General features: G+C 36.4%; 1 protein-coding gene across 1 annotated transcript in view; it reads left to right on the top strand.

Moving 5' to 3' along the window:
* LOC112502194 (tobamovirus multiplication protein 1) overlaps window positions 1-16,876 on the top strand; it is a 46,085-nt gene that overhangs the window by 13,578 nt on the left and 15,631 nt on the right. Inside the window, exons 3-8 of the mRNA XM_025106042.1 lie at window positions 270-303; window positions 2,173-2,259; window positions 2,392-2,443; window positions 6,943-7,108; window positions 8,920-9,015; window positions 12,309-12,369. Coding sequence (XP_024961810.1) covers window positions 270-303; window positions 2,173-2,259; window positions 2,392-2,443; window positions 6,943-7,108; window positions 8,920-9,015; window positions 12,309-12,369 — 496 coding nt within the window. The remainder of the gene's footprint in view (window positions 1-269; window positions 304-2,172; window positions 2,260-2,391; window positions 2,444-6,942; window positions 7,109-8,919; window positions 9,016-12,308; window positions 12,370-16,876) is intronic.

Here is a 16,876-nt window from a genome sequence, read left to right as displayed (position 1 = left end):
GGAGATAACCCTAATTATGTTTGTCTATATATATTAATCTCATTGTACTTGTAAACATTTGTAGCACCTAAATAAAGAAAAACCTAGTTGCCCCCATGGACTAGCACGATCAATCTGATCGTGTGAACCACGTAAATTCTTGTGTTCTTCTTTTGTTTTTTGGGTTGTGCGTAGGGTTGTGCGTATTGCGTGTGTAACGTTTGTCCTAACATGTTTAACTCTAGAAGCTGCTAAATCAAGCCAGTTACTTATATGCCTTCCGATTGCAGGTGTTCCATCTAATGATTGGTTTTTCCAACACGGGTAAGATATTCAGACTTTTTCCTTGCATTGTTTTTGGGACATTGAATTTTATATTCTTGTGACAAACATGTTTACATGGCTTGTAAGTTAAAGAACACCATTACCATCTATTTTTCTATAAACATGGTCTTCTCTTCAATTTCCAAGAATAAGATCAGTGATAGCTCTCTTTGTAGTAAGGCATGGTCAAACCTTGTGACATTCACAAGGGTCAAGGCTTCCACAGGCTTGAATGTGGAGTAGCGACTGAATCTGTGCTTCATACATACCCCCCTTTTTTGAGAGTTACATGGCTTTTATTTCATGAATGTGATGTTTTCAGCTCAGGGGAAAGTTAGGAATTCATTAATTTTATAATTTATTTATGCATTGAGTTTGTTAAATCTTGAGACTTTTTATTTGTCATTACCTTTTCTCACATTAGTATTGTAGTTGTTTACTTGGCTCTATAGGAATCTAAAGGTTTATTATTTAAGACTGCTTGTAAATATTTAAAAATTCGGAAGACAGAGGAAAGGATACAGAGTTTAACGGAGAGAAGATGGATTTTTTTGAGGGGGAAATATTGATTAAATACTGTTCTGATGGTTTACATTGCATTGGAAGTATTCTTAAAAGATTTCTGTTTTGCGGAACCCTAGTTATCTTTCTCTAATGTAAACAATCCTTATTTTTTCCTCCCCATATTATGTTTTTGAATCAATTCAAGTGTTGTTTTTCTTTTGAGATGCCAAATCCAGATAGCTAGAACAACACGCCCTCTTAAACGTACTACTCCGGATTGCTGAATAGCTACTATCAGTCATGAAATGCTGAACACCTTTCAGGAAACAATATTCATGATGAATTGGACTCGCTTGCTATTGTGTGTTATATGTATTAACTATATGTGCAATAACTTATCACACACAATTAGGTGGACATGGCATCCTAAGCTTAGTTTAAAATAAGCTACTCATGTTGCATTCATGGTAAGAGATATATAGTACATTTTGAGGCTGTTGAAATAAGTTTAAACTAATGATGGTGTTGCAGTCTTTATACCACTTCTGATTTTCTTTAACTGGTTAGTTCACATTTAGTTACAGACACACAGTGACGTTATTCCATTTGTGTCATGAAATTAGAAGAGGGTGTTAGTGAAGAGTCTTGGTGCAGTGGTAATTTTCATCGTATGCGACTTAGAGAAAACAAATCATACTGCATTAGATCCTTCTGAAACTCCAGTTGTGGGACCCTCATCCGCTAGCTGGGCCTGCTCAGGTAATAGAAAAGTTGCTATTGACTATGGACCACAGACAACATTACAAAATGAAAATTGTATAGGTCAACTGTTTTGAACTCTCGATGATACACATATCCCAAGATGAGATGATGAAAGATATATTGAAACCAAGATGAGATGATGATACACATATTCCATTTTGGTATTGCTGATGAATGTCTATCCCACATCTATTGAAATCATGATATTTGAACCTGATATGGAATAGCATATTCCTTATTGATCTTTAACAAACAGGAGATGTAAAATTCATGGATGTCTTGAGATTTAAAATATTCATCAACTAAGGAGAGTCTTACAAGAATTCTGAGGTTGCTTGATTATCCCGTGGACATCTCTTTGAACTATGGCAGTGTCTAAGTGCAGGGCTAAGACTCTGTATTCCCGTAAACCACAATGGAGCAGTGTTTGTAGGCTTTTGCATTCCATTGGCTTGTTTATTATCTATTCTTGTGCTACTTATATTTCTATGATATTGATAAGTTCTAGGACTTTTTGAAGATATCATATCCCCATTGCTGTTGTACCTTCTGTTTTATTTCTTCTTAAATGGCTTTGGTTGTTTTCTTTTTCCCTCGTGGCAGGTTATGGTCTTTATTTTATATTAACTCTTGTTGCTGCTTGTAAGAACTGGACATGCTGGTCAAACTCTTGTGGTTTTATTGTTATGGGTATGCCTCTTTCTCTGTTGTGTTTGACATAGAAGGAACCTGATAGCTATCTGGTGGTATCTACAGAAAATTCTTGTAACACAATTACCTACTTGGATAATACATGGTTATAAGATGTGTTTTATTTTGCAGCATTGCCCAAGATTCTATTTCTTGCAGCATTTCTCCTCCTTCTATCCTTCTGGTATGTCTCATCTTGTGTCTGAAATTTTAAGTAGATCTGGATAGGTTTGTTAGCCTGTCAAAATATTGTAACTGTAATCTGAATTACTCTTATAATCTGTGTTTACAGTAGGTAAGATTTGGAGATTAAATTTAAGCGAAGTCAGTGTCTAAAACCAAACCAAACAAGCCCAGTAAGTCCCACCTGAGATGGGGTCTTGGAGGGTAAGATCAATGCAGACCTGACCTCTACCCTTAAGAGTAGAGCGGTTGTTTCCGTGAAGACCCCCCCGGCTTGCGAAGTGAGGAAAAGATTGATAAAGGGTAAAAAGTAAATTATTGACAAACTAGATAAGAGTAATGAACGACAAACCAACAGAAGCATAAATAAGAGAAACATAACCTAGGCTAGGAGAATATACCCTTAGTCCAATTCAATCCCTATCTCCCACCCTCTACCTCAGCAAAACCTTCCTGCCGACTATGCTAGCTACAGAACCCCACCCTATTCCTCTACCCTAATCCTCCGTCTCCACTCGCTCCTATAGAGGTCATGTCTTCGGAAATACCTGGGCCACCATGTCCAACCTTAGTTGCTCATCCCCCTTGATCGTCAATCTTTCTATCCTCCTCACTGGAGCTTTCAGCTGTCTCATGCGAACATGACCAAACCACCTCAATCTCCCCTCTCTCAACTTGTCTGGCGCAATACCCAACCACTTCCCTGAAAACATCGTTTGGAATCCTCTCAAACTTAGTTTGACCATAGGTCCATCTAACCATCCTCATTTCTGCAACTTCCAACTTCCGCTCACAGGGAAGGCCTTCCTTACCACCCAACACTCTGATCCATACAACATAGTTGGCCTGATGGTTACTCTGTAAAATTTGCCCCTTCAATTTTAACTAGACCTCGTCACACAACACCCCGTGGCAGCTGTCCACTTTAGCCATCCTATCCTTATGTGATGGTTTATTTCATCCTCGACCTCGCCATCCTTCTAAATCATAGAACCTAGATACTTAAAATTGCCCTTTTGTGTTACCCTTTGCCCCCATATGCTGACTTCCACCCCTTCATCAATACACACCTCGCTGAAATTACACCATACATATTCCGTCTTTGCACGACTAATGCGCAGGCCATGTGCTTCCAATGTTGCCCTCCATTGCTCCAATGGATCATTCAGCTTCACTTTCGACTCCGCAACCAACAAAATGTCATCCGCAAATAACATACTCCAAGGGATACTCCCTTCTAATTTTCGTGAAATCTCATCCAAATCTACAAGAAGTAGGAATGGGCTTAATTTTGATCCTTGGTAAAGTCCTATCTCCACCAGTAAATACTCCATCTCACCCGCACAGTCCTAACCCAAGTCCTTCCCCGATACATATCCTGGAGCGTGTTTACGTATCTACATGGTACCCCCCCCCCCTTCCTCCCTAAGATGCTCCAGGTGACATCTCATGGCAAGCAAAGTCAGTGTCTATGACTAATTAAAATTGTTTAATAAGATAAAAAAGTACTTTATGTCAATTATCAAGGATGGCACGGGTAGCCCTCTTCCCTTGTTTTTTCTTGGTTTTTTTCATTACTATATATAGGGGTGGGTTCAAGAGTGAACACTAAAAAAAGGACAAGGGACCCATCCTCACCATGCATGTATTTAAATCCATTGGCTGTGAATAATATGACTAATTACATTTATCCAAAACTAAATCATGATTATTGGGGCAGTTACATTCAAATATGGGACATCTATTTTTCAGATACAAGAGTTGATAGGAGTTCTCTTTCTTTTATTTGGGGTTCTCTCTTGAACCTCCCTATATTTATACAGGGTAGGTTCAGGGGAAAACCGCAAAAAAATGAAAAACTGTGTAACACCGTGGTAACCATTCATCTGGACGGTATACACATATGCATCCAAATAACTTGTAAGCAATTTGTTCGGTATGCACATGTGCATAACATGCATACTGTCCAGATGAATGTTACTAGGGTGTTTCTCAATTATTCATTTTTTGGAGGTTTTCCCCTGAACCYCCCCCCCCCCTCTCTCTCTCTCTATATATATATATATAGACCAAGGAACAGATAGGAACTTTTTTTTCTCGTAAGAACCATAGGAACCACCTCAATGCCTTTGGATGAATCACTTGCCTCAATCTAACGGACCTAATGGACGTGGTGGCATTTTCATAATTAAGGTGAACTTCGATGGTATTGTTGTTGTGGACACAGAGCTTAACATAGCTTAACCTCCCTCAGAAACTTTAGCATACTTGAAACTGACCATGTTAACATAAGTTAACATGGAAATACTCAACCTTAATATAATTAACACACCATAGCAACTCTGAAGATTCATGAATATATGTTAGCATACCCTACAATCTTAACATATATTAACATGATAACCTTAAAACATCTTAATCTTAACACACCTTAATGTAATCTCAACGCACCTTAACTCACAGTAATACACATTAACCATGAAAATCTTAACACATAGTAACACACCTCAACACATAGTAAGGTGTCAAGGTGGTTCCTTTGGATTTTGGATTTTGGATTTTCTACCAGAACCCAACCCTATATATAGTAGTTGGTTTTGCATTTGTAGCTTTTCCACCGAGTTAATCTTTGGATTCTGGAATTTCTATCTGATCAACATTCTTCCTTTGGCTTATATGCTAGGGTTTTGTAAATACTTAATCAAAAGCTAGTGCATGTCTAATTTCATCCTTATCTACCAAAGTTCTTAGCAAAAGTGAAATTGGGGCATCCAAATTCTAAAATAAAACTTGTTTCCTACAGACTGGATTCACGATCCATTAGTTGCTCAAGATGATCTTGATCACCAAATACCACTGTACTTAAATCACTAAAACATATGAACCATGAAGAATGTCCAAGTTTTTTTGACATAGACACTATTGGATGCAGTTTTGCATCTCATAAAGAATGGCAAGCGAACTCTTCTTGTTATTTTTACAGTTGGTTCTGCATCCCCTATATTTTTTACCAACTAATCTTAGTGTTCCAGAAGTTTTTGTGTGATCTGTATTGCAAGGATATGGGTGCATGATACCTAGACATTTGGAAAAAACAAGGTTACTAGTATGCATGTCTGTATCTATTGATAGATTAGTCCAAAATCCAGATCAATAAAAGAAATTAGTTTATATTACTTTTTTGTATTTAAAAATAATACAGTGTTGGTTTGATGGAGGTTTAATTTTTCATTTTTAAAACTAAAATTGAATTACAGTTTTGGGTGGAGGTAGGGTATAACCTAGAAAAAGTTTGAAGAAATCAATGTTTGCTATATAGAACATGGTATATATATTTAATATAAAATGATAAACATGAAAGGGAATATGGTCGACAATTGACGAAAACCTATGTGATTTTTATTTATATATAACAAAAGTATAGCATCTACTCAATCTTTAGAATAAAGAAACAGATAGTCCCGGCTTGAGTAATATGTGTCATATACTAAAATGAATCTATTTGAACCATCAAATAGTTCTTCAAATTTACTGGTCCCATCTAAAAGAAAGGCTGAAAGCAAAAAGGATATGGCTTAACATGTTGGATAGGCACCAGAGCCAGGTATGGGGAGGGTTAGAGAGTCAGCAGCTACTTCGTCATTCGTTAGTCTAGCGGTCTAATACCTTCTTGTATGCTTTTATTAGTCCTACATGCTTTTAATATCTTGTTTTCTACTTTTTATGTTTTTTCTCTTTCCTATATTTCAATCTTTTGTCTTAACTTTTAGAACCAAATGTTGCTCGTAAAGTCATGCTTTCAAAAGCTTTTTTGAAGCTGGAGGTGTTTGCAGAAATAACCTCCCTACCCTTCAGGGTAGAGGTAAATTCTGTGTACGCCTTAGCCTCACCAGACCCTACTCTGTTTGGGACTCACTGGGTTTGTTTGGTTTGGTTTGGTTTGGTTTGGTTTATACACACACAAAACTCGTTACACACAAGTACAAACAACACAGTACACAATGTCTGAAAGAGGAGACTAGGCACCGGAAGAAGCAGCAGTCCACTAATTATCAACAGAAAAGAATTCTTTGTGTTGCCTCATCCCTTGTCCTCTTTGTGTCTCTTCTTCACTTCCTTACTTCATCACTCTTCTTGGGCATAGAACATATTCTACATTTGGGTTTAACTACTAATGCTAGTTTTAAGCTTACTGTTTGTGATGTTCATCTCTCCATTAAAAAAATAAACTTACCCTTCTCTATTCATTGTCAACGATTTGGCATACTACCTAAGGTTCATCAGAACACCCCCTCTCCCCCTTGCTTCTTAGATTATTAACAAATATGATATTATGAAATGCTGACCAGTTCTCTAGGGGACTTAGCTAGAGGACATCAGGTAAAAAGAAACCCAGATAATAATGATTTCTGTTGCAATAAATGATAGCAGGGGTTTTCAAATTAAAGGCATGTGATATGTTATCAGAAGCTAGAATTTATGTTTCTTTTCATTTTATAGGGTTGACCTCTGCCATCAGGCAAACAATGAAGATGAGGATGAAGGTAGTCCTCAGGAAGCTTTGGTAGAGAAAGCAAACAAGCCCAATTTGAAGGTTAATCGTCGGAGAAGATGTTGCACTTTTCGAGTCTTCTCTGTTGGCAGTCGTCAACAAGTTGTGATTTTGGTATGCAAGCTACAAGACTTACCATTGATGGCATAATCATGTTGCCCTTTCTCCTTTCTGGACTTACTTTTTTGCCGTATCTACTACTTGCTCTTTTTTCCTCCCATATTGTGTTTCAGATAGAGAGACTTGCATGAACCATTTGACAAAAAGATGAACTGTAAATATTTTTTTAGTAGGTGAATTTTAATATCTTCTAATACAAACTCAAGTTCTTTAAATCAAAATTGTGAAAGGGAAACACTAAAGTTGTTGATCTGGATAGATTGCAGAGAGGAACACCCACATCTCACCTGTTGGAGTTATCAAGAAGGAATAGCAATAATGAAACAGTTGGGACTTTGGGAGTGGCCAATTACTTTTTTGCTACATCCTAGGCTGGCAAATTTTGTTAGAACTCAAACAACATAAATACTGATTATTGCTGGGGTTTTTATTCCTTATTTGAAAAGGAATCTTTAATCTTAGATCCTAATCTTAAATGACCAAAAATTATGAGGGAGATACATTTTTTTAGGGGGTGCAATTTGGTGTTTTACCTTTTACATAAGACCAAAAAAGAACAAATTTCCTGATTTTGATACCTAATTGTGTATCATTGCAGTTCTCTTCTAACTCCTAATTGGAGGCTGTTCTCTTCTATTGCATTTTGTAAAAAGATTTGTTCTTTTTTCGATGGGATTAGTATGAGTTAGTTACCTAAAAGTCACCATAGCCATTGACCAATTTGAGGGTGTACTTATCTTTTAGCAAGTAAACAAATACTTAACAGTTCCTCCAATTTCTCATGAACTTTTGTCACCAGAGATCTGTTGTGGCAATCCAGTTGGCATTTAGAGCTTATGTGGCAGTACAACTGCATTTTAAGTGGCGAAACAAGTGTTTACAAATTATTTCTTTTAATAACTATTGGGTACAAGTGAAAATGCAAAAATGTACAATGTAAATATCCTTTTATTTTACTTAAAATTATGATATAGAAATGCGTTCCTTTTTAAACTTCTTTTATATACTAACTACAATTGCAAAACCTGAAGTTGGTGATTCAACAATTAAGAAATTAGGGTTTTAAAAAATTTGGATAGGGTATTTACAGGGAGAAGTTCCTCCATCTTGAGCTCAAATGACTAGGTGAATTTGCTGAAGTAGAACACTAGCATGCATATTCTTTAATCTCGAGTTCACATGTAACTTTTTTCTGCTTGTTATACTCAGTGACTTCTGGTGCTTGCATGTATGGGAGGGCTGGTAAGCAAAGAGGCTAGGGTGGGATATGCATAGGGGGAGAGGGATGATTTAGGGTGAGTGGTGATGGAGGTGGGTGGGATGGTGGTGGCTGTACTTTAAGCTCTTAGATATTTACACAACATTAATAATAATTTAAAGAAATGAAAAAGCTGGGATTAACTAAAATCAAATAGATAATGTGGATTATCGTCTATGTTTTTCTGCGTGCACTCAACCTTGATGTTTCACACAAATTATACTCTTTAAACTTTTTTTGAAGTTATAATATTTGTTTACGGCAAATAATCATGCACACTCCTTGCCTTTGGTGAGACTTAAACCCTTGACCTCCAGCGAGGTTAGGCTCTACTTGTAACCTGGGTAACGCTGGGCCAATGACCCTTTGGTTACTTTTTAATCTTCATTACTTCACACAGTCGAACTTTCTTCCAAGTCTGTAGTCTGGCATGGCATGGCAGAATTCTGTTTTCTTATTGATTTAGTGTTTATTCACTTCCATTAAATGATGCATATGGCCATACATTGATGTTCTAAGAAATCTTAATTCATGATTCTTTTAACAGGTGACTCTGTTAATATTTGTGATAATGCTGGCATCAGCTGCACTTATATGGATTGGCCTTGGAAAGAATCCTATCGATTCAGCTGTTGTGGCACGGGTAGGAATTATTGGTATTAAGTTTTATATTTACTTTTTTCTGTTAATTGCCTGTTGTTGCTTCTTGTGTATTTTTCATGTACCTAATGTAGGTGTACTTATAAGATGAGGCAGAGAGGATAGCATATCCAACACCCTATGCTCGTTTATGTTTGTGTCATTTGTTGTTCTTTTGTTATTATGTGTTTTCTGTCTTTTCCCCCTTGGCGATGCTTTTTAATTAGCCAACAACTAAATGACTAGCATTGCCTTTCAAACATTCTTCAATTGCTTCAGGACACCACATGTTTTTTGACTAGTGGGTATGAAACAGACAAAATACAGCAGCTCTACTAGTCTAATGTTTGATCCATATATGATGATGAGAAGATACCGATACAAGTCCTAGGTGGTTACTTGTCATATGTTCATTACTTCACATAGTTGAAATATATAGAGCTCAATTTCAAGCCAAATAACTGATGCAATTCATTACTTTGAACTGAGATCAATCTTCCTACAATCCTGTTTTCAGGCCTCTAATGAAATTGTGGTTTAATTTTCATTTTGATTCCTCTTTCCAAGAAATTTAAGATTTGTCTTATAGGCAGAAGAGTTGTGCAAAAAAATATTGATTTTGGCATGTAATCATAGTATATGGTAGCTTGAGTCAAATATATTTGTTCTCCTTGTTTCTTAATTACAACTTAATAGACAATTTATACGATTTGCATGTATACACGAGGGAATTGTAGTTTGCGGAGTCTACACGATTGAAAGTGCTTGTGGAGTCCTGCTCCACATACGAGCCTGCTGTAATTACAGTCAATAGATCCTACGTGTGTCTGGGGATAGGAATTTGACTAACACTATTCTATGTATGGGATTCCTCAAATTACATAACCGCATGAGTAAATAAAATAATGAGAACAAATAAAATTCAATCGCTTTGGGTTTATAGTTCTGATACAAATCCGGAGTGCTTTGAAACCTCTACAAAAATACAACTAAAAAGCCCTGCCCATCAACAACTGTTCCAAAATACTGCAACAAGCACATCCTGTGACTGGATGTCGAAAATTGCAAATGGATTCATTGCTATTGCCTATCTTACCTTTTACATTGCTACGGTAAACTTCTTTCTATGTTGGGGGCTTCTGAGCTCATCATGGTTAGAACACGTTGCATTTTTTTTGCCCATGAAGCTAATGATGGCAAATTTTCACAACTTAATTCATTAACATGTTTGTTGGTTGTCAAGATCTAGGACATTGAACAAAAGGATCTTGCTCTTGGATTATATAATTTTGTTCATGGCATTTCTAGACGTGATTTTGACTCAATAACGTCTATTTGAAAAAATGTTCATTTCTTGTAGTGCAGTGATAAAAATACAACACAATATTTGCCATAAATTGGAATCGTTGTTGGAAAATGTTGCACAAAGGACGATTTTTATGTATGTATGTATGTATGCATGCATATGTAGATATGGACGAATGTGTAAACACACACACACACACATATTTGGTGGCAGGTTCATATGAGAACCGTAACCAACTATTTATTCATGAATATCATGAATATTTTAGGGTTATTCATCATGAATAACTCATAAAATAGGTTCCAGGTTCTCTTCTCAAAATATTTTATGATATTGATTTAAAGTTTCCCCTATGTATCTATATATACATGTATATACAACCACATATACTGATTCACATACACATGCACTTACACATAAGAATAGGCATATGTATAAGCATACACATACACATATACATACACAAACATATGTGTATATACACATACATACATGATACACATATATATATATATATAGTTATACAGATGCATGTATATGTACATATATGTATATATAGGTTCATTTGAGAAGTGATAAGTATTTGAGAAGTAGAGAAGTGATCCTAGCCCTTCATCTAGTCAAGATTGCGGCTTTGACTGTGAAACACCGGATAGTTCCTCGCATGGTATGCGGAAGATAGAGGTAGTTTTGTAACTTTTACAAATAGGCGGCAAAACAAGTGCATATCTGAACCCATGTGATTCACATATGAACTATATGTGATTCACATATGAACTATATGTTCATATGTGAACCTGTGTAATTCACATATGAACTATTTAACTGATTCACATATGAACCTGGGTGAATCACATATGAACTAATTAACTGATTCACATATGAATCTGTGTGATTCACATATGAACTAATTAACTGATTCACATATGAACCCGTGTGGTTCACANACATATGAACCCGTGTGGTTCACATATGAACTAATTAACTGATTCACATATGAATCTGTGTTATTTACATATGAACTAATTAACTGATTCACATAAGTGTGATTCACATATAAACTAATTAACTGATTCACATATAAACTAATTAGTTGACTCACATATGAACTATGGGTTCACATATGCACTTATAGGTTTACATATGCATTTGTTTGCGTCTATTCATAAAAATTACGAAACTACCCCTCTATTTTTCGCTTGACCAGTCAAAGTCGCAATTCTTGACCAATCTTGACCGTATGAAGGGCTAGGATCACTTCTTTACTTCTCAAATACTTACCACTTCTCAAATGAACCTCTCCCTATATATCTATCCATATATGTACATACATATATGAATATGTAATACACACACTCTTATATATATATATATTTATATTCACACATACACATATACATAAACCTACGTGTGTGTGCATGTTGGTGTACGCACATATATGCATATATGTTTATATAAGTTTCAAGTATTTTAACAGGATTATGATTGTTTGTGCATAACATCTATTCATTATACAAACTGAGAAGAACACAAGACAATTGATTAATATAAAGAAGATAATTGGATACTTGTTGTGTGGGGGAATGTGGATGTCCTAAACAGTACTGTCCTCACCTCAAAACCCCTGTAACATGAGTGAACATGAAAAACTCTGATAGATAGTTGAGCTCCATCCTAGATACCTTTCACTTAAGTTAAATCTGGAAGAAAAAAAACTATATTTGGAAAAAGGAAATCTTTTCCTCATCCTATTAATTGAAGCTAAGCAATTGCAAGTAGTCGCCTTTCTACTAAACAAGCTGATTGTGTCACATGAAAGCATTGATGTTTATAGTAGTTTCTGTTCACTACTACTATTCTAGATTCTATCTTTACGATCATACAAACATGAGTTATAAATGTTGCATGATGGTCATCTAGTTCTTTAAGCCTTTTGGAACTTGTTATGTGAGCTTGATGATGAAGGTAGAATAACAGTACATATCATGCAGGTGTACGTAGATATTTTTGCCGTTGCAATGCTTTTACTAGGGGGCGCATTAGCATGCTACGGTCAGCATCTTTGGTATCTGCTGCTATTATTGGTTTTAAATTTTTTTAGCTTTAAGTACTAGTGCTGCATATTTTTTCTCTTTATGTCGATACGATTGCAGTGCGCCCTTTGTTCAATGAGCTAATAATTGTACAACTCATAATGTTAATATTCTATATTGCCTAATCAAAATTATGCTGAGACAAGGTTTATTTCACCACCAATGTGCACCCAATGCTTGAGTAACTAATTTTATTGCCAGCGAGATGATATTTATGGATACCTTTTCTTCTTTCTCTTTAATTGTATGGTTACCTTTTTTCCTTTCTCTTTAATTGTACAGTTCAGTTATTCATGGAACTACTTAGATACTTACAGGTGACATGGAAAAGATACCTTTAAGGGTGAAAGAGGTGCTTCATAAGAGCTTATTATGTTAACAAAGGAAGTCCTATATGTCTAAAGTCTTGCTAATGGGTCTAGTTTATATCTCTACATTGTCCTGATAGTCTGCAACAAGAAGCGGAGCTATAGCTTATCTCATCTTGACAGACAATTAAACAAAAGGATGACCTGGTTCCCCAAGGCTCCTTGGCTATGTAAGGCCATTTGGTTAGGCCATCCAACATTTCAAAATTTTTGTTTTGTGATATATCATATGAGGAGCAATGGAGATGTATTTACTTGCTGTGAGGAAAATTGGATGGGTCCACAAAAATTAATAGTTATGGTATATGATGTAAATAAATAGCATGAAGTTTTATTAGGGCGTCTTTTTATATCTTTTTTTATGTTGAGGCCATGGTCCATTAATTGTAACACATATTCAAGGTTATATCTCCCACTAACAATACACCTTCTATTAGTTCTAACCACTAACATGGAAACTGATTTAACACCTGCAGTAGTTTGCTTGAATCCTATACCAACCTTTCTTGTGAATTTATGTATTTTTTTGAAGTATATAATATTTATGTATTGCAATGAAACTCACACACACTCCCCACCTTTGGTGAGGTTGGAACCCTTTACCTCTAGGAAGGTTGGGTTACCAGATACTATTAGGCCAAAGGTCCTTTTGCATTTATCAGCACAGTGGACAATTATCATATTGACAAGATTGCGATCAGAGACTTCAGCATCTGGGTAGGGACATAGCCATGCAGGAAATGGATGCACTTAGGAACAACAGATTTTCCAGATTTGAACGATCTGCATGTTCGAATGTGCTCTTTTGGTTACAAATGAATGTTATCTGTGAACTTGAAATGGAAGTTTTGATGGCTTTAAAGCTCATTTGGGCTAAAAGCTATTCCGAGACTTATTAAATGAGGAGACTTTTCATGGAAAAATTGAAATTTGTACGAATCCATATTTATATTCTTTTAATGCAACGCTGGCAATTAGTTAGATATCAAGAATGTTACATTTAATGATGCTTTTAGGAGCATGTATATTTGGATCAACCATATAATGTTGTCGTTAGGAGGCAGCCTTAAATGTTTTTGGACCTTAGGGGTGTCTATGCAGTCTTAAAAAGTGTCTCAAATCTTTGTTTGGTTGCTTTGTATATGTACCAAGTCAATTTGGTAATCTTTTGAGTGACGGTGATTATTTGTTCTTTTAGTCATGACATGATGATCATTTTGGTGGTTTACATGGATTATATAGGATGGGAGACAGAACCAGGTTAAGATCATGTCGAACACACTCATATGCCTTGTCATATGGTTGAAGTTTCACAACGGAAAAAGACTAGGATCTTTTATTTGAGTGTTGCTGATTAGGATGCCATGGTTTGCAACACGGTTTATTAGCTACCCACAAAACTATATGCAATTTGTTCATAAGCTGACAGTTACTCTTTGATGATGGCCTACTATCTTAGTATAGTTATTTGGTCTATGTCTAATCGCTACACTGAGAATTGGTATAATCTTCGATAAAGAGTAGAATAGGTAGAAAACCAAGTTCTTGATTTCCTATTTCCCGTAATACCTTTGAGATACAGGAGGCAAAAATATATATAAATAAAACAGAACTAACTTCCACAAATCTAGGAACTAACAAGGCTACTTCTAAGCTATCTACAACAACCAAATAAACACTGGCCTGATTGGATTCAACAGCCCTGCTCAAGCATGAATGTCAATCATACCCAGCTTGGATCGTAATTCTTCAAAACTCTGTCTAGGCAGTGCCTTGGTAAGGATGTCAGATATTTGCTGCTTCGATGGTATGAACATCAGCCGAAGCTTACCTTCCTCTAACTCCTCTTTGATGAAATGTCTATGTCCAAATGCTTGGTCCTTTCGTGATGTACAGGATTTTTTGCAATCTGTATTGCTGCCTTATTGTCACATTGCAGCTCCATTGGATCAGCAGGAGTAAGTTTCAACTCAGTGAGCACCATTTCAACCAAATGCCTTCACATATTCCATGACACATTGCTCTAAACTCTGCTTTTGCACTACTTCGAGAGACAACAACTTGCTTTTTGCTTCTCCAGGTTACTATTCGGTACAAGTAACCCCTTGGAACACCCACTTATAGATTTATGGTTCCATTCGCATTATACTTCACTGTGAACACCCACTTACACCCCACTGCTTGCTTACTGAAGGCAATGTCAAATATTCCCATGTGTTGTTCTTTTCAAGTGCATTCAACTCCTCATTGATAGCAGACTTCCACTCGGGATGACTATGAGCCTCTTGTATATCTTTTGGAATCGTTATAGTCTAACGATGCTACAAGGGCACTGTGTAAATGACAAACCTTTGTCATTGCCCATTGGATGAGCTGTGCATAACCTTTTCCCTTTCCTAAGAGCAATAGGTACATCTAGATCATTAGAATCATTCATGAGGCTATCATCCAAAGAATCTTCTCTAGCAGCATCATTTCTCTGTGTTACCACCTGCAGAGTTAGTAGGACTTATATCTCCATGTATTTCAGGCTAAATATCGGGTTAGTCTCTTGGCTGTATGTAGTACCAACCTCGTCTCTCCTTCCACCTTTCTGTCTTCTTGAGTATACCAAGGTTTCTATCTGGATTGATGGATTTGGTAGTTTGTTGGTTGCTAGATTGGGTGTTTCACTAGTGATAGTAGGTCGTTGGGTGTTAGGAGAAATGAAATCTGAGTAATCTGGACAAGCTGAAACTGGAGAACCAGAATCTGGATGGTCAGATGTTTTTTGCAACGGATTAGAGTGACTAGGATGAGACGGTAAAATTTGTGACCAAATATGATATTCCCCAGAAATATTCTCCCCCTTAATCCCAGATTTAGTGAAAAATGGATGATTTTCAAGAAAGATGGCATCCATAGAGTTATATACCTTCTTTGTGGAGGTGATTAACACTTGTACCATTTTTGACAACTGGAATAACCTAGAAAAATACACTTGAGAGATTTGGGATCGAGTTTGCTATGGTTTTGTGGTGGTACATGGAGGAAGATTGTGCATCCGAATACTTTAAGAGGAATATTTGATAGGAAACGAATGTTCGGATAAGCATGAGTGTTTGGAGAGGTGTCTAATAGTTTAGTACTCTGGATGACTGGATGGCATGCGGTTTATCAGGTATGCCGATGATAATATGGCATCTTCCCAAGTGAGACATTAGTAGTAAAGATAAGTGAGCAGGCAACTTCTAGGATACGTCTGTTTTTTCTCTCGGCAACTCCATGTTGTGGAATGCCGACACGAACTGAGGTGAATGAATCCATTATCTTTGAGATAGGATCCTAGGTTCCACTCAAAGAATTCAGTTCGATTATCTGTTTTCAAAACCTGGATCTTTGTGTGAAGCTGGATTTCTATCATCTTATGCAATACTTGAAATATATTTCTCACTTCGGATTTGTCTTTCATGAGGAATATCCAAGTGACACAGGTGTGATTCATCAATGAACGTGAGTAACCATCTAGTTCCAACAAACTTTTTATCCTAGATGGTCCTCAAACGTCACTATGAATTAAATAGAAAGGATGGATAAGAGGCACGAATGTCTTTCGATAGTTGACAGGCTTCACATTGAAATGCAACTGAATTTTTATTGATCAAACTAGGAAACAATTTTTTTAAGTACATAAAGCTAGGATGTCATAATCTATGATGTCAAAGAAAAACATCTTTCCTATGAAGGTTGGACTGGAAACACGAAGATGCTGAAGGCTTTGAGACGAACTTGGGCTTCAAGGAGAAGAGATCTTTCACGCGCTTTAGCACTGCCAATCGTCCTCCCCGAGTTCGAGTCCTGAAATTCACATAAAGTAGAAGTCATCTTAGTAATACAATTTAAGTCCATTAGCTTATCATAAACAATAAATTGTAAGAGAGATTGGGAACATAAAGAACAGAGTTGAGGATAATGTCCTTAAAAATAATATGGTACCAATACCCTTAACCTTCAATAGGAGGCCATCTGCTGTACGGACTTTAGCACTAGTACTGTTAGGTTGCAGCTTTTCCAACACACTGACATTCCCAGTCAAATGATCTGTTGCTCCGGAGTCGA

The sequence above is a fragment of the Cynara cardunculus genome, unplaced genomic scaffold (genome assembly GCF_001531365.2).
Source record: "Cynara cardunculus var. scolymus isolate 2C unplaced genomic scaffold, CcrdV1 Un_Scaffold_1059, whole genome shotgun sequence".
Lineage (NCBI taxonomy): Eukaryota > Viridiplantae > Streptophyta > Magnoliopsida > Asterales > Asteraceae > Cynara > Cynara cardunculus.
This window is presented reverse-complemented; position numbering and strand designations above follow the sequence as displayed.